This window comes from Mytilus edulis, chromosome 8 (assembly GCF_963676685.1).
Source record: "Mytilus edulis chromosome 8, xbMytEdul2.2, whole genome shotgun sequence".
NCBI classification, from domain to species: Eukaryota; Metazoa; Mollusca; class Bivalvia; order Mytilida; family Mytilidae; genus Mytilus; species Mytilus edulis.
In genome coordinates, this window is record NC_092351.1 from 25,329,089 (window position 1) to 25,355,628 (window position 26,540).

A 26,540-nucleotide genomic window follows, 5' to 3' on the forward strand; every position below is an offset into this window, starting at 1 on the left:
GAGTTGCTTCATAGTACAATATTTGTTTCAATAAAACGATGGAACTATTTTATTATTTGAAATAAGGACTCTCACTGCAAGTAATTTATGTCATTAAAGTCATAAGAAACGACTCGAGTGACCGGTGAAAAATAATGTTCTTCCAATTCTTGAACAAATGCATACAAACATCATAAACGTAGTCTTCTGTGCACGAACTTATCATTTTTTTTTCGTGTAAAGGAATAGGTCCGGTAAGGACTCATTTTGGCCTCAAATTTCAATTTCATCTGACGAAAGATTTTGACCACTTTTTAAACACTTTTAAAAGTGTCTGTTTCACTTGATTCAGTTACTTTCTGAAAAATATTTTAACTGATTAAGTCACTAAAAACGATGCGATTGAAGCTCAAACATGAAAAATCTCTCAAATATGCCAAAAAAAGTCACTTTTTAGATGGTTTTTGTCATAAATTAATGTGGCCGCATCCGTGTTCATCCACAACCTTTATATATGTTATGTATTATCATAAAATACAACTTTCATTGCAATATTAAGGATGAACACGAATGCGGCCACTTTCGTTTTACACGGAAACCGTCTAAAATTTAACTAAAATGATCGAATTTTGAAGATTTCAGTAATTTTGCATGACTTAATGGTGCTACAACCTGATATATGTGCATTGTATTGTCAAAAACAGCCCCTATTTATGTAGCAGAAGCATTCAACTGTCCAATAAATATCTAAAAGTTTACATTTTAACAATTTTGTAAAACTGTTATATTCTTGGGCCAAAAAGGGGCCTTACCGGACCTACTTCTTTCGTAAAAATCGTCATTTTTTTTCTCAATCGGTCAGGTTGTTGTGAAAATATGGCAGGTAATTAAAGTTCATGCTTTGAAGCCGAAGTTTCACGATTGTCACCTGTTTGTCAACAATCAACAAAAAATCAACAAAAAGCATGGACATTGAGCACGTGTTTAACATGTAAATTCAGATAATAGTTTTTTTTAAGGACATCCATGCGTATTGTGATCACCGGATTTTTACAAGATGGGTCACACTGAGGTCACTTTGCATACGAAAAATATGTCGGGGGAATTGCTTCCTGGAAGGAAGCAATTAAAATAAAGTAAACTTCTTCTAAATATGAATAAATTAAAGAACTTTTATTCAGAAAAATTATATGTACATAAGTTTTATAATGAAAACTATCCATTGAGTTATACAAAAACATATGCATTATTTTTTTAAATTTAAGGTTTCTTATGACCTCTAAAAAATAATGTTATTTATGTATTTGTTTTTAGACTGGAGCCAATTCAGTGGTCACAGATAAATTTTTTGCTTGCATTAAAGGTTAACTATTTTGGAAAGATCTTTAATAATATTTAACAAAATTTCATTGTTATCGTAATTTACTTCCCCAAAACGATAGGAAATAATCATATTTTGAGATTTAAGATCGACAAGTTTAGATCGTATGTATATTTTTAGACGAGAAGTGAGACAAAGAAAGATGCCAGTGGATAAAGCCATAACTTAAGATTTTATCAAATATATTTTCTGAGTAATATTCATGTTAAAACATGTTATTGCCTACGTTCATTGCTCTGGATTTGACCCTTTTGTACAATCAGTGTGCATTGACATGACAACACAACCTTATAACAGACTATCGGTTTTGTTCTTTTATGAAGTGGATATAAGAAGATGTGATGTGAGTGCCAATGAGACAACTCTCCATCTAAACAACAATTTATAGAAGTAAACCATTATAGGTCAATATACGTCCTTAAACACGGCACCTATGCTCACACCGAACAAAAACTATAAAGTGCCCCAAATTTACTAGTGTAAAACCATTCAAACGGGAGAACCAACGGTCTAATCTTTACAAACGACAAACGAGAATCACGTATAAATTACATAAACAAACGACAACTACTGTAATCAGATTCCTGACTTAGGACAGGTACAAACATTGCATCATCGAATCAGCCTTTGTTTCTTTTATCAATTTCATTCAAAACTACACTGTAAATAAAAGTGTTAAGAATCTGAACACTTTTTGAACACCCTTTTGTAACACTTCTGGAACGCGTAACAGTGTTCTAAATATTAACATTAGTGTTCCAGTTTTTAACAGTATGTGTGCATCTTTCGAAAGCTATGTGTGTTATTCTTGAACGGATAGTGTGTACTCCTTGAACGCCGAGTGTTTGGATCTGGAACGCGTAACAGTGTTCTAAATATTAACTTTGGTGTTCCAGTTTTTAACATCATGTGTGCATCCTTCGAACGCTATGTGTGTTATTCTTGATCGGATAGTGTGTACTCCTTGAACGCCTAGTGTTTGAATCTGGAACATGAACTTGTGAGCAAAATTGTATGCCGTTACGCGTTCCAAGCCTTGTAACACTTCTGGAACGCTCGGACTGTGTTTTAGAAGTATGTGTTAATATCCAGAACACATAGTGTATATTAGTGGAACACAATTTTACATGTTCCAGAAAAAAGTGTTCTATTCTTTGAAACATTATTGTGGTCTTGTAAAACAAATAATTTAATTGATTAAAAACATCTTTAATTGATTAAAAGAGGCAAAATTTAAAAAAAAGTACAATACAATGTGAAATATTGAAGCAACTTTAAAATGACAATTTAGACAAGTTAAAAATATAACATTTGTAATTTGCAAAAATTAATGTGTCCAAATATTTAACCACAAACAAAATGTTCGTCATATTTAAAATTGTTATGTAACAACAAAGTCTAGTGACTTATGAACACAGTTTAACTCATCGTTTGCAACTTCTCAAGTCAAGCATTGTCCTGAATTACAAAATACTTATGTCAATGACTCGTTTATCACAAATATTTTCGATGATCCACAGCTTTCATAGCACTCAGATAGTCAATATCAAACATAAAATACCCTGTGTATATGCTGCTACTAGTCGAGTCGGTGTTCATGTAACACTGCTACCTTAGGTACTTTTTAACATGATTTGAGTCGTCTACTACTGATTTTGAGCTTCCATTTTTTAGAACATTCGTCTTTTGAGCTTCCATTTTTTAGAACATTCGTCTCCTTGGGTTATAACTACTCTTTAACCTTGTTATCCATCAACTGTGAGTTCTAAAATATAAAATATAAAGTGTATGAGCAGAGACATATAATACAATTGTATTATATGTCTCTGGTATGAGTAAACAAATTATGAATCATGTCAATATTCCTTAAGAATTCGAATTAAACTCTTATTTCGTTTTTGTAATTTCATTATACTTGTCAGCATTATTAGATAAGATACATTTTTTAAAGAGTAGTATACATGCATTTTCAAGTATATGGGCTCTCGTGTTCTATAGCTTTTAAAAAAAGATGGTAGGAAGTGTCCAGCAAATGCTCATAGGTGTTTTAGGCAAAACTTTGTCGTTAGACTTGTCACTAAACTAACTGCTCACATTTCTAGAAACTAACTACCTTTTGACTCTTTTTTTTTTAAGATATGTAGTAATTTCACTTATGATCTGTATACGGTAATTCCAATTTAAATTGATGTTATTATATCGAATTTAGCTCAAATAGTTTTCTGATTAATGTACACCAGTGAATGGTGCACATTTTATTGATAAATCTGCAATAACAAAACTTGTAAGAAGTCAATGGGCACTCCTAAAATTCTTAAACTTACATAAAGTACTTTTATGGTGCAGGATAAGTAGTCATCTCTTGAACTGCGAAATTTTCTCTTCATTCTCGGCGAGGTATGCACGAACAATTACCCCTCAGTACTGTAGTTGTGTTTGTACCCTATAAAAGTAACATATAAGAATACATAACAATACATGTATGAACGGTGGACATTTGCTAAAATTACTAAGATTTAAGTATTTAAGAATGAGAAAGCTATTAATATAACATATACATAAGAAATTTAAAATTAGTGTTGCAGTATGCCTTTTTACAAACTTCTGTCTTGACATTGGAACACATGGCGTTCAGAAAAACCGATTAGCTGGAACGTTTCATGTTCGAGACTAGAACACATTTACAATAGCAACGATATCATTAAACATTTACGTATAAATTTACATTGGTTATTTTTTTTTATAACATGATCATCTAAATATATTCTCTCAACAAACCTCCTACTTTTTAAATCGAATTATGGCATAACAGCACCGTTATGTGTTGACACAAAATGTTCTACTTCCATTTATACTTCAGTGTGTCCTGTCAAAGTAGAAATTTGTTGATTTAATACTAAAAAAAATGTGTGATAAATATAGATATAAATTAAACATACCTATTAAATCAAGTTTTGCTGTAATTTTCTTCAGTGAAGCTTCTTCAATCACGATCAAAAACCAAACTTCCGGTACATTAATACGTCACGCGCTGTTATGTACGCGGGCATGTTTGGAACACATGGCGTTCGGGGGGAAATGGTAAATTTGAACGCATCATGTTCGGCGCCAGAACACTTTTACAATAGCAACGTTTTCATTAGCATTTACACATTTACATTGTAAAAAAATATACCCAAAGAACTTAAGTCCTTTAGAAAGAAGATTTATATTAAAAATCAATCATTTGCACGCTTATATAAATACGCTCTTTCATTTTTTTTTTACCAAACTATAATTTGCTTATGTTGATACAGCTAAACTACATTCATCGTCAAATTATAGTGCGAATCACCCTTATTCATCGTCTGTTTGACTCTGAAGTGATGAAATATTGTTTCACTCCCCATTACAATATTAGAACATTTCTAGTGTTCAATTTAGAACACTTGTCTTGAACATGTGCGTTCAAAGACTGAACACAATGTGTTATATTTTTTAACGCTGGCGTTCAATGTGGAACACGAATGTTAATAACTGAACATATTGTGTTTAAAATTGGAACGCGTCCAGACGCGTCAGGCGTCCGCAATATTTGCAGTGTAGAGACTCTTAAAAGCCTGTCGCCAACCTTGGTCTATGCGTTTACTTAACAAATGCCATTCTCCAACATTGTAGATGAGAATAAAATTGAATGACAAAAATCTCTGTTTTGTTGATCTTGTACTACTTTAGTTTCTACTCAAAACACAAAAGAGGATTAACAAATCTTCTTTTAAGGGCAATTACTCTTATACACAGAGAGTGACAGTCTTCTTACTATTGTAACTATATCGGCCAAATTTGACATGCTATTAGATCTTGCCGTTCTTACCATTCTTGTGATTTAAACGGTCCATCTGTTTATCAATTTTTTTATCATATAAGGCATAACGCAAAAAGTACGCAATTAACGGGGGAAAAAACCTCAAAGTATAAGTTGTATACGATTTTCTGCAAATTTTTAATTGTCTTAATTGAAGACCTTTTCCTACTGATCATTTTTTTTTTTTTTTTTAAGATATTTCTATTATAATTTGTGAAAACTAACGCGAAAACGCAAAAAAAATGGTAAAAATCTTCATAACTGTAATTGGGAGTCGACCGACCGACGATTTCGACAGTGCAGACTTTTTTTGTAGAACTTGTCTTGCTGGTCGCATTTAGCATGCAAAAACATTCTCTCTATCTATCATCCGTTTTCAAGATAAAAGGCAAAAATAACACAAGATAAAATTTGTCATCCTAGAAAACTCCTGTAAAAAGTTGTCTGACAGTTTTGACATGTATAAACAATTGGAAGAGCTCAAAAGTCGGAACGAATAAGCTCTGCAGATTATCTCTATTTATAACGGTTATAAAAGTAAAAAACGCAACTTGCATTTTACCTGTCTATTTTTAGAAATGTCAGCCTTCTTGGTTGACATGCGGGGTCATCGAACACATATTTTAAACTAGATACCCTCCTGATAATTGTGTCTAAGTTGGGTTAAATTTGGTTCAAAAGTTTCAGAGAAGACTTTTGTGAAGTTTAACGACGAGATAAGTGATGAGAAGAGCTCAAATGTATTGTTGGTTTATTTTGCTTTCTTAAATATGTTGATTGAGATGGCACCTTGACGTATATCAATCTTTTCGTGTGTCATCTGGTTACTTCAAATATCTTTCAAATGACAGATTTATTAGCGTACCTGATGAAGGTGAATTGAAAAAATCGATTCAGACGCAAGAAATTGTGTATCATCAAGTGTGTCTAAATATCTGTTACATGATATGTCATATGATATCATATAACCCACTTTCGTACTAATAAGCGTCTAAATATTTCTAGGAGTAACTATTTTAAATGGACACTTTTTTCATCGTTTTCCCTTTGAGGTATAAATTCTATAAAGCTATATATCAAAAGTTTCAATAATTATATACACAGATAAAATAAAGACAATATCAAACAAAAGGTCATATTTTAAACACTACTAAACTGAAATAACTTCTAACCAATAAATGTATGATATGAAACTGTTAAAAGAAGACTGGCAATCCTTAATAAAAGAAGGTATGCTTTATATCCCAAATCATCTTTGAACATAACACCATTTACCGTCTGGTAAATTTCGATAGACAAGGTTTCCTTTGTGCTCCTTATATTCTATATTGTCAATGTGAGGCGATTCTTGCTGGTTAGAGCTTTTCCAATGGTTTGAACCAGAAAAAGTGTTGTCCGTATGTGTGTTGCTTGTATCATATTTGAGATAGTTCTTTGCTTCGATGTCTGCGACATAGTTTGATATTCTGCTGGTTCCTGCAGACGTGCTCTTGCTCCATTGTGTATTTCTACTACCATATTGATCATTTGATATCCGACTTGTTTGACTACGATCTCTGTAAGATTTCATAAAGTCAGATGAAGGTATATTTTCTCTATCTTTTTGGTGTGCAGAAGTGTCTGTCCATTCAAACTGATGTCCATACAAGTTATCTTTAGTTCCTATAGTTGTTCCATCTGATGCTGCCATATGGACGCGGCCTCCTGTTTTATTTGATTCAAATAACCGCGAAACCACGTCTTCTTTATAATCTGATCTTCTCTTTGATGTTTCTTCCCCTTCCCCTGGTCTGTATCTCGTTTTGTCCTCTTGACTGTATCGTGAGCTATATGCTTTACTTTCTGGTTTGTACCAGTCATCTTTTAAGTCCTTTCTACTCCGTTCTTTAACACTTGACCGACTAAGTTTCGCTTCAGATGGTATTGGCTGTGCCACTCCTTTCGTCAAAACCGGTCCATTTTCTTGTATTAGTAAAGGAAACCAAACAACAAATGATACGATGTCTCCTTGTTTTGTGTACTCCTTGTAATAATCTTTATCCAGTTGCTCACCTGTTCTAGGGACATCTCCGAAAACTAAAGGTGGATTACACATGTTCATAAGCCAACACAATTCCATAACTTTTTGCACGTATTCAGGAATTTGTTCTGCATACATTGCTTTTGATCGCATACTCAAATAACTCTGAAATAATAAAAAGATACGGAGTCACTACGAAAAAAAGCCTCTGACCTTTACATATAAAGCTTTGATACAGTTAATTTAGAATGTTAAAATTGACTAGTATAAAAAAATATATAAAGGACAAAGTTTACTTCTTCCTTTCTTCTACTACAAAGTGAGTGGGAATATTTTGAATTATTTTCAGCAACCTTTGATCTATCATAAATCATGAATACATAAGTGTTGTTATAGCAAGACCAATATGTCATCTAAGATCTTTAAGAAACATCTGATGTGAAAGGAAAATCATTTGCATATTCTTTCACATTTCCTTGGTGCTTCGCATTTGATGCTCTCTTAAATCTACTTCTTATATCAAATATATAATAGTTTATAAGGACATTTACTTTCATAACTTTAATTGGTTCAAGCGTTGCACGAACGATTCATGGTACAACTGAGTTAAGACTGTTGGTCTTATAAGACTTTACAAATGTTATTTCAGGAATGATCTTAAACATGGAGTACTAACAGATAAAGGATTCGACTGTCTGTCTTTCTGTCTGACTAATTGATTGAAATAAAACATTGTCTCTGTTATCTTGGGGTTTTTCCATCAATTTTTTGTTTTGTAGAAAATTTACGACCAAATTTCCTATTCTTATTATTATTTAAAATATTATTCAAAATAAAACACTTGTGACATGTTGAAGGCCGTACATTGACCTATAATGGTTTACTTTTTTTAAAATTGTTATTTGGATGGAAAGTTGTCTCATTGGTACTCACACCACATCTTCCTGTATCTATGATTGGGTTTTACAAATGGTTTACATGCCACGTTCTATAGAAATATAAAAACAAGTTGTTACAGATTTTTTTTCTGTAATTGCATATCAATAAAAATATCTTTGTTCGATTAATGCCCTGTTATTCTAATGTAGACATTTACCTTTTGCAGACTTGGTATCATATCTTTTGCACCTAATTTGATACATTCCATCAATAAAGAACGGATCTGCTTTTGACTGCTCTTGGTTGACGGGTTTTCTTCTGACCAAGCTTCGCGTTTTGACATCTAAAATTATAAAGGGTTTATTTCAAGATAAAAAATTCTTAAAACCATTGTCGGTTGCAAAAACTATATAAACCAGCACGTTTCGTTTTTATTGTCTGTTCCGTGCGATTTAATTCTTATTTTATATCTATAAAATTGTATTCTGTAAGGCGAATCCTACAGTCCCTAGTATTTAATCTAGTAAACACACTTTACAGACATTCTTTGAGGGGTTTATTTCCTTTTGACTGAGATTCCAAATTTCTAGATAACACATAAAGCAATCCCTCAACAATCAAATTAAATTTTCAGCAATGCATTCCCGACGACAAACACTTGCTATTTCTAATTATCTTTTAAAATGTTTCCGTTCTAAATAAGCACGAATATTTGTTTAACGTTTATCCAACAACACTGAATCAATGATATATCGATAATATTCGATACTCATATGTCCCCCTCCCCCCCCCCCCCCCCCCCCCGTTTTTTATGGGGTTCGTGAAGCTTAGTTTTTATTTTTCTAAAGCTGTGTTGTGTTTTGTGTACTATTGTTTGTCTGTTTGTCTTTTTTTCTTTTTTATACATGGCGTTGTCAGTTTATTTTCGATTTAAGGGTTTGAATATTGCGCTGGCATACTTGGCCCATCTTTTATTTACAAACGCGCACAAGATGTCCTGATGTGACTAAAATACACCACATGTATGATGATCTGATGACTGTTATCGACATGACAAAGGACATACAAAATCGTATTCACATCGATTGCCTTTTTGTTTCAGGGCACTATTACATTTTTGCAAAAATCTGATATATATCTGACCGGCATCATTTCCCCCTTCTGACTTGAAAATTTCAAAGTCATCAATCTCAAACTGGATACATTCCTAAATAAAATCAAGTTTAGATTTATAACATTGATTCCTGGTCAGTTTCAGAAATGTTATAAGCTTACAGAGCTTTGGTGTTATCATACCAGTTCCAAATATCAATTGGAAAATATCTTAATTATGCAATTTTCAATTTTCATTTTTCTGATATTTGATGGATAATATACGATTGATGTTGTATGGCATCTTTTTGCCTTAAGGGGCAAATAATTCTGTTATTAAATCTCCACGTTCAAAGAACTTCTTATAAAAGAATAAATATAAAGGAGGTTTACAAATCTCCTGTCTTGCTTTTTCAAATTTCGTCCTAGCCACAATAAAAATCATATTGTAGCTCCTCAAAACAAAACATACAGTATTTTCGATTTTTTTAATCTTTGTGTTTTTTTTCTCTTGTCGATTGTTGTCTCGTTGGCATTTATACCAAATATATCGTGAATCTAAATTTTGACATATTACCTGAAAGGAATCAATCGTCCCACTTCTTTCTTTAATATTAATACTAAGTTTTTCTAGTAATTGAATAACATACCAGAGATAGAAGTTAGGGCATGAAAGTATTTCATAAATAATGTATACATACCGGACGAAGTAAATGATTTTCAAGTTGTTCCACATGCTCCTTTTTAGCACTGGAACAGAATTCGTATATGGTCTGAAAAGAACAAAGCAAATTGAAAGATGCTTGTTTTTACTAAACAACATTCATATAAGTAACATAAAGTTTTCTGCTGGGGTCGCGGCATACTAGTCGGAGTCAAAGACCATAACCCGTATTTATGACACGTTATATTTGTTTAGACACTGACAATTCATAATTTGTATAAAGGGACAATATAAAAATTAGAAGAGAAGGGAATTTTGGCTTTGATTTCCCCCTTATTTTACACAGTGCAAACTATTTATTCATTTCTTTTCTGTAGATGAGTAGGACCAATTTCTCCTGTAAGTGAACATGCATGGTCAAAATCAGACGACTTTGTGTGTTCCCGATGAAGGTAAATCCAGAAAAGCGCTTTGAACGCATGAAAGTCATTAAGTGTTGATTTTATATTAGTTTTGTAAAAACCTACAGAAATTTTGAAATATATTATACAAAGATGCAACAGTTTTATAGATACCATATTGTCAACACTATATTTTGAGCTACTTATCTGCTGTTGCAGATAATATTGCATTTTTCACGTTTTGTTTGTAAAACAAATTTGACATTAAAGGAGATTTTGCATCAAAATGAATCTATACAGAGAATTGCTATTTAATAAACAAAATTGTTTTGTTCACATATTTGTAAAACGATAATATTTAGTAGGTTAGTGTCTCAAACTACCTTCATAATTTCTAATAAAGAGATGACAGCATTTTCCTCATCGAGTCGTGTTGATTGCAGGGTTTCTAAAGCATCAGTCCATTCATTGTCGTAAATTGAGTTGTACATTTCAGCTATTTTCGTTGATCGATTTGGGTCACTCAAGTCTGCTATGGCTGGATTGTCTTGGCTAAGTTTGTCTCCCATCTCTTTACTTAGTCTTGAAGTATATAAAGAAACATTTATTGTTGAATCAAACTTTAAAAAAATACTTGTATTACACAAAGCGAGAGAGATGATGACTAATAATTGATGGAGGTTAAAATTATACCACTGTTGGTGTAATGGTAATCATGGTAATAGTGTCTGGTTTTTTATTTTGCCGGTTTTTTTTTTTAGAGTTATCAATAATGACAATTCCATTAATTTAAAACAAGATGAAACTGATTCTTTTACATCTGTACATATTTGTTGTTAGAGAGCTGTTTATTGCTGAAGAACATATCAAGTTACCCTATTAATGTGTTTGTTTTTTGTGTCGTATGTTTAACATATAAGGGATTGTTTCAGCATTAAATTGACACAAAACAAGGTAAGACAAGCTATTATAAGCGGTGATATAGAATAGATTTAATACTCAGTGCAAACAATGAGAAAAAAAAAGCAACTCAACAAATTTTTCATCCATGCACCAGTCAACTATATAAACGGCGGAATGCAAATGCACATGAGAAGCAATAATCATATAATATAGGTCACAACAGAATAGATAATAGCAGAGAGAATCTGAGTATAGTTCTTTTGTATAAAAGCTATGTCATGTATGTGCTAATCTTTAGGAGAAAATAATTATAAAACATATGATCAATGTATCTAACAAGAGAGAAAACTTTTAAAGTTACCTGGAAAGAGCAGATTCTTTATCCTTGGCCATGTGCTTTAGATCTCTGTCCTTATCCACAACCACTCTTTCAAGATGCTCAACCTCTTTTTCTTTAATTCGCAATTCGTCTTTTATTCTTATAAACTTTTCCTCATATTCACTTTTATCCTCAACTGCCTGCATACATTTCTTTTCAAAATTCTTACACGTCTCTTCCAGCACCCCATAAGCTTCTTTCAATTTGATGACCTCTTCTTTGGAATTTCCATCCTCATGTCCGCTCTGTTACAGACGTAAGAAACAATACAAATTATGAAAAAAATCAAAGCAATAAATGCTTAGATTATTCTTGTTAATGAAATCGTAATGGGTCTAGTATTCAGTCTTTCGTTTATATACATGATGTCCAAATTCATTTCGTTTTACTGTGTAACATTAGCGTAAGGTTATGTCCGCCAGCATGTAACTTATTTGTTCATTTTTTTTTCTGTATGTTTTATTCGTATGATTGAATTTAAACTAACATTACTAATGACATATTTTTTAGTTGAAAATAGTGATCCTCGAGTAACGATAAAAACAATAAACTAGAGGCTCGTGTCGCTCACCTTGGTCTATGTGAATATAAAACAAAGGAAGCAGATGGATTCATGACAAAATTGTGTTTTGAGTGATGGTGATGTGTTTATATATCTTACTTTACTGAACATTCTTGCTGCTTACTATTATTTCTATCTATAATGAACTTGGTCCAGTAATTTCAGTGGAAAATGTTAGTAAAAATTTGCAAATTTTATGAAAATTGTTAAAAATTGACTATAAAGGACAATAACTCCTTAGGGGGTCAATTGACCATTTCAGTCATGTTGACTTATTTGTAAATCTTACTTTGCTGAACATTTTTGCTGTTTGCATTTTATCTCTATCTATAATAATATTCAAGATAATAACCAAAAACTGCAAAATTTCCTTAAAATTACCAATTCAGGGGCAGCAACCCAACAACGGGTTGTCCGATTCATCTGAAAATTTCAGGGCAGATTTTACCCCTATGTTCTAATTTTAGCCGTGGTGGCCATCTCGGTTGAATGTCAGGGTCACTGGACACATATTTAAAACTAGATACCCCAAAGATGATTGTGGCAAAGTTTGGATTAATTTGGCCCAGTAGTTTCAGAGAAGAAGATTTTTGTAAAAGATTACTAAGATTTACGAAAAATGGTTAAAAATTTACTAAAAAGGGCAATAACTCCTAAAGGGGTCAACTGACCATTTTGGTCATGTTGTCTTATTTGTAAATCTTACTTTTCTGAACATTAATGCACTGTTTATGATCGTTTATCTCTATCTATAATAATATTCAAGATAATAACCAAAAACAGTAAAATTTACTTAAAATTACCAATTCAGGGGCAGCAACCCAACAACGGGTTGTTGGATTCATCTGAAAATTTCAGGGTAGATAGATCTTGATAATCAATTTAACCCGTGTCAGATTTGCTCTAAATGCTTCGGTTTTTGAGTAATAATCCAAAAACTGCATTTACCCCTATGTTCTATTTTAGCCCTGACGGCCATCTTGGTTGGTTGACCGGATCACCGGACACATTTTTCAAACTAGATACCCCAATGATGATTGTGGCCAAGTTTGGTAAAATTTGGCCCAGTAGTTTCAGAGGAGAAGATTTTTGTAAAAGTTAACGACGGACGACAAAGGACGCCAAGTGATGAGAAAAGCTCATTTGGCCCTTTTGGCCAGGTGAGCTAAATAAATCTACAAAATGATTGAAATATTTATCAAAACGAGTTGTTATACTTCAATGACAAATATGCTATGTTATATATATAGCACGGCTCTTACGAATTAAGATTTTAATGCATCGAAAACGCGTAGCGTTTGAGTGCATTACAAATTTTAATGAGTAAGGCGTGGTTATATATGATTTGTAATATGACCAATGAAAATGCTATATTATACAGACATTAAATATGATAATTATCAAGGCGTGGCCAAAATGACGTTATTCCCGCTAAAATTCTGCACGAGCTCTTGCCAGTCTGTCTAGAAGCTAAAAATGTCGGGATTTTTTAAGCGACGATGAAGAAAACTTTGTCTTCACTCAAATTTCCGAACAAGATGCTACTGGAAGATTTTTAAGATTCATTGGTCGAAACAACAAGACGTTCAAAGTTGGTTTAGGCGATTTACGGCTGAATAATAAAGATATCAAACACTATGCAAGAGGTAAGTATACGTATTTAATTTTTTTAATAAAACATGTTTTTAAAACGGCAATTAGCATATCACGTTTTATGTATTTTTGAAACAAAAAGAATGACAAAGCCGTGACAAATTTGTTTCAGGCCGCTAAATCGTATAAACTTGTAGAAATCTGAAGACTACCATATTAAAAGCACGTGGTTGTCTTTTATTTTCGCTTTCTCCGTCCGTCCGTTTGTTTGTTTGTCGTACCGTCCCTCAAAAGCTAGTTATTGTGGGCGCTTCATCTGAAGAGACAGGACGGGGTTGCTGACTGGTCTATATCATTTTCTGAATCTTCAGCTGTTTCCCATAAAATATTTAAAATTTTGCCGGTGGGAGACCCTTTCTAACTAATCAGTTGAGTTTTCTAGTTTTTATATTAATTTTAAACTTGTTGATAAATACCACTTGTTATTTCTTTCTGTTTCTATACATGCAACATGAGTTTAGTGGAGGAAAATACATTTTAAAGTTCATAATTCTTCTTTTGCAGGTCCAAGATGCATAGCTGACTTCTATGAAACATACTTGAAGGCAATTGGATCTGGCGTATTTTATCGTAAACCACTTATTTCTGATGTCCAAGATGAGCATCCCTACGGAAAGTCCGCATTACATTATTTGAGTATATTATACGTGTTTTTTATTATACGTATGCCAATGTCACATACATGTAGTAGTGATTTCAATGAATGATAATATTATGGAAATTATCTGTTTTGGCAATCTTATTTTTTTTGGTCATAATTACTTGTTCTGTCAGGAAATAAAATAATTATTATGATTGTCCTACAATGTCCTAATATCGTTTACTATAAATTTGTAAAATGTGTAAAAAATAAATTTCTACGTTATTATTTCATGTAATGTTTTTCTTTTTTTCATAAATGACTAAATTACCTGAAAACTTTCGAATGACTTTTGCACTGCATCTAGATCAATGGCTTGTAGCTTTCTTGCGATTTCCACAAATTGTGCAACGTCTTTATTCTTCGACAAAGGAGGGGGAGTGTAGGTTGAATTCATGTAATCATTACTTGTTGAATACCGACCAGTTGATGAAATTCGTTGTCTCAAATTATCTAACGGATTTGGCGAGGTCGATCCTGTACCGTATGGTGACGTCGATCTTGAACCGTATGGCGACGACTCCGTGTCAACATTAAGATAACTTGGTGTACCAGAAACAGTCCCATACTTTCGACTGGTTCCATACGTAAATGTGTGTGTGAATGGTTTGGAAGCCATCCTAAATATTGAACAATATCATCTTTATGGAATGCAACAACATATAAAACTCCGTATTTTATTCAATCTCGAAAAAACAGCTCGAAATCCCGATGTGGTTTAGTTGAAACATGTTACATGTATATTACAATTTTGTCCTAACAGAGAAAAATTCTGAATTTCTACATGTGAACACAAAGAGTGCATTTCTTTCTGACCAAAACTTTGTAAACGTTATGTGGCATTAGTTGTTGTTTTCTAAACGCTAAAAAAGTAGAATCAAATACATCGTTCAATGAGTGTTTACTGACCCTGTTTTAACTTCAATAATGCATGCACAAGTTGTTTGAAAGATACTTTTTACAAACGTAGAAACGAATATATCGTTTGATGAGGGTGAAGTTAGAAACAACTGTAGCGTTTGTTCTAACAAACGATGAACAACAAACTCTAGACGCAATGTTTAGCGAGTGCATACGTTGTCAAAGTTTATGTAAACTTTGCAATCGTATGTTAGAAACAAAATTTCAATACAAGTGCGCGCTTAGCCGTTTGCATCCGGTTTGTAATAGAAAGAAATTCACCCAAAATCTTCATATGTTACAGTTGCACATGACATTGAAACATTTTGTCCACTAATTAGGGTCTGTTGAAGTTTCCAAAACTTACTTGGTAAAAAAACAAAATATCAGAGAACAAATTATTGGCTAAAGAAAAATAGTAGATATTTTTTTTTCCTTTTTCACTTCAAAATAATTAAAATCTGTTAAAGTCATATATAATTCGTTTAGCTCTGTAACTGATTCGATTTATTCGACCTCGATTTAAGATAAAAATTCATACAGAATAAAAAATACTAGTAATAAAAAGTGAAAATTGTACTAATCCTTGTCAATTAAGATAATTGCAGACGAGCACAACTCGCCACGATGGGCCAGGGATCAACACCATAACCTCAAAGTTAGCAGGCTATATGTTATTCTTGATGGCCTACATGCACTTGGATGTCTTCAACTATTCTGTTATCGTATGATATTTCATCGACTTTAAGATTAAAGAAAGAGGATTTAGATAAATTCGTTGACTGATAGTTGTTTTCTTAATGTACAGAGCCAAATATTTATGCACCATAGGACGAGGGGAAAAAAATCACAATAAATTCGATGGTTAGAATCTGCAATGTTAAACTGTCTTTTGTAGATCTACCAACATAAAGGATGGTTAATTTAGACACGGAAACCAGTAGTAAACATAAGAGACTGACTTAGGTGGAAAGTGGGAGGGAGAGTGTCACCCACCGCCCTCTTGAGCAAACATTTGGTTGATCATATAGGGAATAACTGAAGCATGAATGAAGCGACCCCCTATAAGGCAGTCAGTGCCCCCTTTTAAGAACATTACTGGATCCGCCAGTGAAAAAAATCCAAGATAATCCTGCAAGTTTATTGTTACATCGAAACGAAAGTCATTGAAAGTACATGTGCCAAAATGCTGTACAAAATATTCAACAAAATTAAATGTATACATGTACATGATGTAATGTGCTATACAGTTTTTTAGTAAACTTAAGAAACCAATATCCATAAACAAACAAACCTTAAAATTTTACATGTAATAATCCCACGAGGAAGTTATTCTCAAATACATGTTCAATATTCTAAAATCACGTGATTCTCAGTATTAGTTTTTCTTATGAACTTGTGCTTAACGTTAATATGACAATACAAAAATAATGCATGTATTAATAAATAAATATTAATTGTCTTCAAACATGTCAAATTAAAAGATAGTTTTCATGTATTTATCATGTTTATATGTGATCAAGTAAATATGTTTAAAATGTCCCTGGACTCAATAAGAAATATTTTTTCGTGTTTCTACATGTTATTATCAGTTAAATGCCTAGTCCACACCTGAATTCGTTGTAAATATTCAATCAAATATCCATATCAATATCACACGCATTCCTTAAGACATTTAAACAGGTATTTTAAACCTCTTAAGTGAACAATATCGTTCTGTATTTTTCTTTTGCAATTTTTACAGATATTTTTAAGATATAAAATACAAATATAGAAACAGGAAAAGCAAGTCTTCAAATTATTATGAAAGACCTCTAGAGGTATTAATTGAATTGAATTTCTCTATATTCAAATAAGCTGCACTGGGCCTGTTGTTTTACATTATATTATTTTCAAAAAACCGGTCTGAATAATTGCACAAAATATTTATCATTATTATACATGTTATACATGTATAGCATATAACTTGAAGCCATTGTTATGGTTTTATTTTTTACTTTCCATATTGGTCCCTAGATATATAGGAAGATGTGATGTGAGTGCCAATGAGACATCTCTCCATCCAAATAACAATTTAAAAAAGTAAACCATTATAGATCAATGTACGGCCTTCATCACGGACATTTCTACTCCTGTTTAGCATGTATAGTCTTGAAAACTATATTTATAATTGTATGAACTTTAACTTCATTTTTGATCATATTGATGACATTGATCGATATGCTGTTGGTTCTTGGAAAAGAGGATGTTAGTTGGGCAGTAACACTTTGTAATACATCTATGATCAATAAACTAGTAGCCACGAATTACTTGTGATCATCCTATGTGAATATATTAAGAACACGTTCAGCACTTCTGTACATTTGAAACGAATTTCTGCAAGATTGTGTAAAATAATTTGTTAATGATCCAATGAATATATTATTTAAACGTATAAAACTTATGGCATGATTTTTTAATATCAGTTTTTTTTCTAATGTTAATTTTGAATTATGTAAATATGTTATATATGTGTATTCATATTATAACATATTACTATCTACCCCGTTGACCCTCAACTGTTGATAGGGGGCAACAAACCGATAAGAGTTTTTAAAAAGCTAGCAAAGTAAGAAACTATTTTTAGTGTTCCAAAGTAAGTCATTATATAATAAGCTTCAGTTAACTCATTATCTTGCTTACCTTCAATGTTTAAGATCTATTTCTCCATGTAAATTAGTAAGATGTATAAATGATCATATATTAGTTTTCAATACTTTCTTGTACACTTATGACTGTTGTGTATATTTACATTTAAAACCGAAAGTTAAATTCCAAATACGCATGCGCCGGGAAATGGACAGGTGAGGGGTATGTATTTATATATGTTTTTACTTATTTTGTTATAACGGTTGGGTCCAGTACAAAATAAAAGAATATGTATGTACATTTCAATTAAATATGCAAATAGTACCTATTTAACCCACCTGGTGGTAGATTGTTGATTGTTACACCAGGAAGTGTTAATAATAGCTGATGTACAGAATGGAAACATCCAAAATGGTATTTTGTACTTTCTTTTCAAAAGCAATTCCTCAACAGTATCTTAAAGACTACGTACAATTGTTTAAGTGATGTCTGCATACTAAATTTGTAGATCATATTGTACAAATTAGCTATTTTAATTTGAAGAGATGTGACTAGACACGTTCCCCCTTTTTCGTATCACCACCAGAATGGTTTCACATCAGTGGCGCATCGAGAGAGAGGGGATTTTCCGCCGTTGGACCCCCTTTTTTTTGACAATTAATGCTTTTGAATGTGGATATATGGTTGAATCGCACCCCCTTTATCCTGGGCTGGAACAATGTTTTCAGTAAAATGGGTCAGTGGATCTGCCCATGCACACCATTCGCAGTAATAAACAACGAATTTTTCAAAGTTCTCGGCCTTTTTTTAACTGAATAAAGAGGGGTAAAAAGAAACTGAAGAGTTTTGTTGATTAACATTAAAAAATAGTTCGTTATGATATTTATTTAATAATTATAGATAACAGACAATGACAGATAACATTAATTATACCCCATCACTTCGTCCATCATCATTATCTTAAACAAAACCCATAGATCTAACGTTTGAAACACTGAAAAACGGCATATTTCAATGGAGTATTTAATTCAAGTTCATACTGTTATTATATTTGTTAAATTTTTTTTGTTGATGTGACAGTGACCCATTATGATCTTTAGTGAAGGAAATTCCGATTATCGTTTATCGTTGAAACAATGTATGCTTTGTCTGAAACATAATTTCGGGGCAGTAAGACATTTTAATTTATATGACTGTTATCTGTTCTACTTACGGTCTTCCTTTCAGGAGGTTATTATGTTAGTTGATCTGCTTTTACAAAAAGAAATTGTCTTTGACTTTATAAATAGGTAAAGAGTCCCTTGTATGCCATTTGTATGATTTGTTGATTTTTTGAGTTTTGGGGGTGCCAATGAGACATCTCTCCATCCAAATAACAATTTAAAAAAGTAAACCATTATAGATCAATGTACGGCCTTCATCATTATTTTACACAATCTTGCAGAAATTCAAATGATTTCACATGTAAATATGTATAACTTTATTTCATGATGCATGCAATTGTTTTAACAGACCTTTGGGTTGTTTTCATCAGATCAGCTTGATGTAGAGAATTAGAGCCAACTCTCTTCCCTGCTACGTCTCTGAAAGAAGTTTTCCTCTCTAAATGCAAGTCTTGATACCTGTTTTTATTTAATGTTTGCTGTCTTGATAACATAGAAATAGTTAAAAGGTGATTCTATGATCTATAACATCATGTTTGTTTATAAGAGTGAATGCATCGGGTTTCAAAGGGTCCAAAAAGGGGACTGAGGGGACATCGCTATGTAGGACCGAGGCAGCAAACAATAAATAATAAACATGTACAACGTCTATAAAGTACAGCCATAACAGGAGAGAGTCCATAGACCTTTGTTGGAGCTGTTAATAAGAAATATGCATTTTTAGCAATACTTTTGTAGCTTCTCATTCATAATTTTTATGATGTATCTATTTACAGAATGATTTCTGAAATACAAGTTCGATAAAAATAAAACCAATAAAGGGAAAAAAAAAAACTATACTTCAAAATGAGTAAAAAGAGTAAAATCCTTGTGGCAGCAATTGACTTTGGAACAACGTTTTCTGGATATGCGTTTTCTTTCAAAACTGATTATGAAAATGATCCAATGAAAATCTCCGTCAATCAACAATGGACAGCTGGTTCTAGAAGCTTGATATCACTGAAGGCACCAACTGTTGTTCTGTTAGACAAATCTAAAAAGTTCCTGGCTTTTGGGTACGATGCTGAAGACAAGTACTCGGAGGCTGCTTTAGACGAAGAACATCTAGATTTTTATTACTTTCGTAGATTTAAGATGTTACTTCATGAAACAAAGGTAATTATAAAAACGCATTTTCATTAATTTGAAAGATGTTTTATTTGATATATCAAGGAAGGTATATGCTGACATGCCCCTTAATGCCAATGACTGTAAATTGGGTATGTCTCAGCCTTTTGGTAAAATTTGGCATACAACTTTAGTACTTAGAACTATGACTAAAGATAAAAAAAAAATAATGCATCCATCGCTTTTAGTATTTGAAATGTTATTGATTGAATGCTTTTAAAACAGACTGAACATGTTTATAGAAAGCTTATAAAACCGACGAAAAACGGCTTCCTAAAATCTGTCTTAAAACCGTTAAATATTAAATTTCAAATTCTAAAATCCAAAGATTTTTCTTTGAAACAGGTTGTTTCCTCTTATCCTCGTTAATTGCAACTTTTTTGTGCACGGTATTATGAACCAATGGATAGCCTATTGAGAAGTTGGACTACATATTATAAGATAAATGTATTTATTCACAACTAGGAATGTCATTGCTGAATGTCGCAAGTTTGTTTTTTCTAAGATATCAATTTGCTGAACGTATAAGGGGGGTTGTCTCTGACAGATTTTCTCCAAATATTATCTTATCCATAGAAATGATCTTGACAGTTTATATAGTTATTTTTATGTTAATTTGCTCCTTTTACAATGTAATTAAAATACCGATCTTTTCCCTGGCAAGCTTTGTTTACACTGGAGGATCTGAAAAAGCTCCGTTCTATATATTTTTAGACCGTTCGGGATTCTTTCAGTCTGGTTTTGCCGCATCGATCCTTCAACAAATCTGAAAGCTATAATTGTATTGGCTGATGAAGTAATTACTCCCACAAAAATTTAAACGAAGTGTTGTGAGATCCTTGAAAGCAAAGATTGGACTGAGAATCTGTATTTTTAACCTATCTTTAATTTGCTTTATATAATGTTTGAAAATTATATTGTGATTATTCTGCTCATGTTTGTCGCCGTGATTGGCTAATAAATGTTTTGTATTTCAATCAGATTGTTTCGTTTAAAGCGATTATCAACTGTCAGATTATCCATTTCGTAAATTTGACGTGCGTTATTCATCAATTTATTTTAAAGCATCTTACACGAAAAACGATGATCAAAGACGATAATGGTAAAGAAATGCCAGCTCTAGAAATATTCTCCATGGTTATAAGATATCTGAAGGGTCATTTGTTAGAAACCCTGGAAACACGAGGAACTGGACTAGATAATAACGACATTCATTGGGTGTTAACAGTCCCAGCTATTTGGACAGAGCCTGCTAAACAGTTTATGAGAGAAGCCGCAGAAAAGGTGCAGTGAAATTGTAAACTGATGGGGTTTTGTTTACCAACTTATTTTTACTAATCAAGAGATCATCGTATTTGGGGCTATTTATTTTAATCAATGTATTTCATATTCATCCATGTGAAAACCCACTTCTGTAACTGCTATTGATTTGTTGACGGAAATGAACACAAAAAAATGACAAAAAAAAAAATTTAGATATCCCAACTAGTAAATGGAAGTGCTCTTTTCAAACTTATTTAGCTGACTTAGCAAACGGTTCAAACGAGAGGCGAAAGATACATGTACAAGAGGAGCATTCTAACTCATGAGTCAAAAATAAACTAACAACGCCATGGCTACACAAGAAAGTTGTCAATATTTGTATTGGCGCCTTTCTACATATAAAATTATGGAGTACGATATGATCGTCAATGGGAAAACTACAAATAAGATTCAAAATAAAAGTGGAATTCATTTCTCGCTACATTGAAGACCTGTTGGTGACCTTCTGCTGTTTCTACGGTCGGGCTGTTGTCTCTTTGACACATTCCCCATTTCCATTCTCAATTTTATTCAAACTGACAAATATAAGCAGCAAAACGTTTTGATGATCATATGTGGACATTTCCCCACTTTTAAGTGAAAAACATTACCAGAACGTTTAAACTTTGATAATGATTGGTCATTTTCAAATGCCTTGTTCTTTGAAAATAAAAAGAATGAAAAGGCAACTTTTTAATTTAAACTAGCGACAACTTGAACATCCTCGTTTTATTTATAGATAGATCTAATACTAATAGGATTTCTGGGATATACTTTTTATATCTTCTATACTATCATATCTCGCCAATTTAAATCTAACTTGACTGAAATTATGCTTGCTTTTTTTAATTTAATTCAGGTCTTATAACTATTTGTTGCTAAGTAAGACATCAAAATTATCAAATTTCATGTCATTATTAATTTATGGTATATTTTTTTTTTTAAACTTTAATTGGAAGATAAGTATGAGATCTTAAGCATGTTTAAAAACAATCCCTCTCTTCCTTGTTGATGCATGGCGTCAATGATGGTACAATGTGAAATTGAGAATGGAAATGGGGAATGTGTCAAAGAGACAACAAGCCGACCAAAGAAAAAACCCAACAGCAGAAGGTCACCAATAGGTCTTCGATGTAGCGAGAAATTCCCGCACCCGGAGACGTCCTTCAGCTGGCCCCTTAACAAAAATGTATATGTTTTCAAGGGTATATTTTGATTTTATCCTTGAATCAATGTGAATTAAAACTACTCGGGATAAAATATGAGGGATCCTTTTGTCAACTCGTTATTAGCCATCGGTATTGTTACAAATGACAGCACGGCACCACCAGGGAGCTTGTAATGTAATCTGTGTTGGTTAAATGACTTCATTTCTTTAACTGGCAAAGAGTGCTTTAGTGTCCGAAGAAAACATATATACTGACGTTGGCGAAACAAGTTGACCTAAACGTTAATAATAATTGATTATCTATTTTAAATATATTCTAAGAACGTGCATCAGATATTTGTCCAACACCAAACTAAATAATCTTTATTATTGCCATTTGTTAATTTAGGCTGGTATTAGTGGAGAACAGCTTAGCATATGTTTGGAACCCGAAGCAGCATCCTTATATTGTCAACATTTACCAATAGAAAAACTTAAAGATAAGGACGGTATAGGCAATGAATTTACAGCATCCGGAAGAGGGGCTAAATACATGGTTCTTGACTTGGGAGGTATGTTAGATTAAAGTTAAACATACATGTTCTGTCTTCTTTATATTGGCTTTACTTTATGAACTATCAGAATCATTTTTTGAACGGGAACAATTTATTCAGACCTGTTCCCCCCCTCCCCCCCCCAAAAAAAAAACCCACATAAAATAGCGAAGATAACAATTAACTATGGTACGTCAAACGAATTCTAGTAAAGTGTTTTAATATAATAAATCGTAATTTTTGTCGAAAAAACTGTATCTAGGCTAGTAATAATATTATGCTAATTATTCCGACGATATATAGAACATACAATATAACTCTTATTCAGAATCGAAATAATTGATGCAAACTATACTTTATTGTAGTTTAAAGATGGGTGGGCAGTATACGGTATTTTATACGGTATTTTATAGCTTGCTATCTGTTATGAGCTTGAAGACTGTACGGTAACCTACAGTTGCTAACCTCTTACGAAATTTAAAGGTGGAGAGATTTATTGACGATCATACCGCATCTCTCCTTATTTTTATATATACTTTATAAAACTGACATGTAGAAAATATGATTTCAGGTGGAACAGCTGATATAACATGTCATCAGAAGGATGCCGAGGGTAGCCTCCGAGAATTACAGAAACCAAGTGGGGGTTCGTGGGGTGGCACACGTGTAGATGAAGCTTTTAATCAGCTTCTTATTAAAATTGTTGGTGGACATCATTTTAGAATTTTTCAAGAGAAAAACAAAGCTGATGCATTAGATATCTTGAGGGAGATGGAAACAAAGAAAAGAAACATTACAAACGAAACCGAAGGAAAAGTCACGTTAAAAGTCCCTGTTTCACTAATTCAATCATTTGAAAAAGAAACGGGAGAGGAAATCAAAGAAGTTATAAAACAGATGGCATACGCAGGCAAAATGACTTGGGTCGGAGACAAGTTACGAATGGAGGCCAATCTTTTCCGTGCATTGTTCAATGATCCAAAGACCAATTTGGTAAACCACGTGAAGGCTTTAATGACTAAAGGCCCTTTAAAAGATGTAAGCACGATATTAATGGTCGGAGGTTTTTCCGAGTCTCCCATAATGCAGTCGGCAATTAAAGATGCGTTTCCGGGCAAGAAAGTCGTCGTTCCAGATGAAGCTGGGTTAGCTGTGTTGAAAGGTGCCGTTATGTATGGGCATCAACCACAAACAATTTCCGTCAGAATATCGAGATATACATATGGAATAAACATTTCTCCGCCATTTAAATCCGGTGAACATTCACCAGAAAGGCGTGTTAGCATTGAAGGTACAGACAGAGTAAAAGACGTTTTCAAGAAATACATAGAAGCCGACCAAACACTAAAAGTTGGCGAAGCTGTTAGTGGCCGTCATGTCACAATAAAGAAACGCCAAAAAGAAATGCTTTTAAAGATATTTGCAACTGAAGATAGTAATCCTAAATATGTCACAGATAAAGGATGCGAGTATTTGGGAAAGGTTGTCATTCAGCTACCGGAAGTGGACGAAAAACTCAAAGTTGACGTGAAAATGATTTTTGGAGAAACTGAACTTATGGTTGAAGCTAAGGAATCGACCACTGGTTCTACATACAAATCATTCTTTGACTTTTTGTAGAGAAGCTGATCTTTTTAATATGCGTTTTACAATTATTGTTTAAGGTGTTATATTGAGAAAGATGACGGATGTTGAACACATTGATTGTATTACCACTTAGACATTAAAATAACAAATTTAAGCCAACGTGTTCAGTAATGGAAAAATCTAGCATTTTTTTTTAAATTTGTAAAACAAAGCAACCATTTGACTTTTTGTACAGAGTATTTGGTATATTCCGGATATGCATGAAATATTTTCCACAGGGCACAACAAATTACAAGATAATTATTACAATGTTTCATAAAGGTCAAGTATGGGATTCGGAAACAAGTTTGGAAAAACTTTTATAAATCCGTCTCCCTTAACAAAAAAACAACATCTATTTAACAAACAATACTACGTGCCAACAGTATATTCAGTTTACAGGACACAACAAATTGAAAATGATAAACGGGAAATTATGTTAGGTTTTCTTCTATGAACTTGTCCACAGAACTTCTCCAAAACCGTTTGTCAGATTTACCCAGGGTTCCATAGTATGTCTGACCTCTTGTTGGACCGTCGTGGTTTTGTTTTTGCATTGGGGTATACGTATATGAAGAGGTATTTTTTTGGCGGGGGGGGGGGGGGGAAGAAAGGAAGGATTGACTATAGAACCCTATGGCATTTTTTTTTTTAAATTTTCAAATGATGATAAATTCAGAACAGTTAGTGAAAGACAAAAGGGATCTTCAGCAATGACTACGGGAACATAATTATGTCTACTTGAAGGTAATGGTCAATTATGGCCTTGACCTTCGACCTTGAACAGATTTTTTTTAATTTCTAGCGGTTTTTTAATTTAAAAAATGGAAATTCTATTGACTTGGATGAATTATAGAAAGAGTCCTTGTGGCGTCATACTTAAAAGAAATTCGTCTGTGAGACAACTTAACACCATCCTTGTACAATCATTTGTTGTTTTTGTTTTCTTCTTCGGCATGTACAAATCAAAATCCTCCACGTACTGAAATTACCCGTACACCTATTTTTTATGAGAAATAAATGTGCAGAAACATTATAAACATAAATCCAATTCAGTTTATTGCCTGTTCAATCAGCCTATCATCTCTAGAATTCACAACTGCAATTCTATTCTATGACACGAGCTAGATGACGATGAGAGTGTCGTATTTATTATTCTGAAAACTTTGTGTCCAGCATGTATACATGTACAAGACATGTGAACTCTTCTATTGACAAATTGCTGGTCATTGACGCCAATCAAAATTTGATCTGTAAATTACGCCCTCAAAAGACTCATCACGTCAGCTCGAAATCAAAAACGTTAAATAGGCCCAAGAAAAGGGACGAAGTTGAAAAACATTAGTAGTTCAAAAATTCTAAAAGGGTTTTGCCAGCTAAATACAGATAAGAGAAGGCCATTCCTGTAGAAAAAATATTTAGAAAAAAGTTTATTCAACAGTTGGTCCAAGGACACGAATATAGTCCCTAGTGTGAACAGTGTATAACTTGGATTTTTAATTTAATACACTTTTCCAATTCATTTCTTGATATTTAATGCATGAAATATTAAGTAAGGGGATGAAATTGCATTTTTTTTTAAATCGGGTGCTGTATCTTTATGTTAAGTAGTGAATTGGTCCAGTTCAAAAAGGTCAAATATCACTACGTTTGTAG

General features: G+C 32.8%; 3 protein-coding genes and 1 long non-coding RNA gene across 6 annotated transcripts in view; 1 reads left to right on the forward strand and 3 right to left on the reverse strand.

Annotated features, from left to right (window-relative positions):
• The window catches only part of LOC139485170 (serine/threonine-protein kinase MRCK beta-like), a 30,540-nt gene extending 12,435 nt beyond the window's left edge, over nt 1–18,105 (reverse strand). Inside the window, exon 1 of the mRNA XM_071269402.1 lies at nt 17,899–18,105. The gene's annotated coding sequence lies outside the window, so the exon portion shown is untranslated. The remainder of the gene's footprint in view (nt 1–17,898) is intronic.
• LOC139486946 (uncharacterized) lies at nt 2,675–4,370 on the reverse strand. The gene is made up of 3 exons (XR_011655693.1): nt 4,300–4,370; nt 3,685–3,803; nt 2,675–3,125 (listed from the first exon to the last, which is right to left on the reverse strand). It is a non-coding gene; the product is annotated as an uncharacterized lncRNA (long non-coding RNA).
• On the reverse strand, nt 6,328–18,118 carry LOC139485171 (uncharacterized). Of its 2 annotated transcripts, none has more exons than XM_071269405.1 (7): nt 17,980–18,118; nt 14,669–15,017; nt 11,525–11,787; nt 10,644–10,842; nt 9,897–9,968; nt 8,321–8,446; nt 6,328–7,389 (listed from the first exon to the last, which is right to left on the reverse strand). In XM_071269405.1, exons 2-7 carry the CDS (start codon nt 15,014–15,016, stop codon nt 6,454–6,456), a joined length of 1,944 nt encoding a protein of 647 aa, XP_071125506.1. In that variant the 5' UTR covers nt 15,017; nt 17,980–18,118; the 3' UTR covers nt 6,328–6,453. The 2 variants fall into 2 exon arrangements, with proteins under 2 accessions (XP_071125506.1, XP_071125507.1); XM_071269406.1 differs by lacking the exon at nt 17,980–18,118 and adding an exon at nt 16,592–16,790.
• On the forward strand, nt 18,096–25,005 carry LOC139485172 (heat shock 70 kDa protein 12B-like). 2 transcript variants are annotated; one of them, XM_071269407.1, is made up of 5 exons: nt 18,096–18,147; nt 19,865–20,243; nt 21,321–21,539; nt 23,114–23,276; nt 23,830–25,005. In XM_071269407.1, the coding sequence occupies exons 2-5, from the start codon at nt 19,935–19,937 to the stop codon at nt 24,876–24,878; spliced, it is 1,740 nt and encodes a 579-aa protein (XP_071125508.1). In that variant the 5' UTR covers nt 18,096–18,147; nt 19,865–19,934; the 3' UTR covers nt 24,879–25,005. The 2 variants fall into 2 exon arrangements, with proteins under 2 accessions (XP_071125508.1, XP_071125509.1); XM_071269408.1 differs by having other exon boundaries at nt 18,139–18,339.
• Nucleotides 25,006–26,540: the final 1,535 nt, after the last annotated feature.

Bases quoted from the DNA above. Each gene is read 5' to 3' on its own strand.
- LOC139485172 (XM_071269407.1), top strand. From the start codon at position 19,935: ATGAGTAAAAAGAGTAAAATCCTTGTGGCAGCAATTGACTTTGGAACA. The intron at 20,244-21,320 runs GTAATTATAAAA...TTTATTTTAAAG, and splicing joins TGTTACTTCATGAAACAAAG to CATCTTACACGAAAAACGAT. The intron at 21,540-23,113 runs GTGCAGTGAAAT...TTGTTAATTTAG, and splicing joins TGAGAGAAGCCGCAGAAAAG to GCTGGTATTAGTGGAGAACA.
- LOC139485171 (XM_071269405.1), bottom strand. From the start codon at position 15,016: ATGGCTTCCAAACCATTCACACACACATTTACGTATGGAACCAGTCGA. The intron at 10,843-11,524 runs GTAACTTTAAAA...ATATACTTCAAG, and splicing joins AAAGAATCTGCTCTTTCCAG to ACTAAGTAAAGAGATGGGAG. The intron at 8,447-9,896 runs GTATGTATACAT...TTATAATTTTAG, and splicing joins AAAATCATTTACTTCGTCCG to ATGTCAAAACGCGAAGCTTG.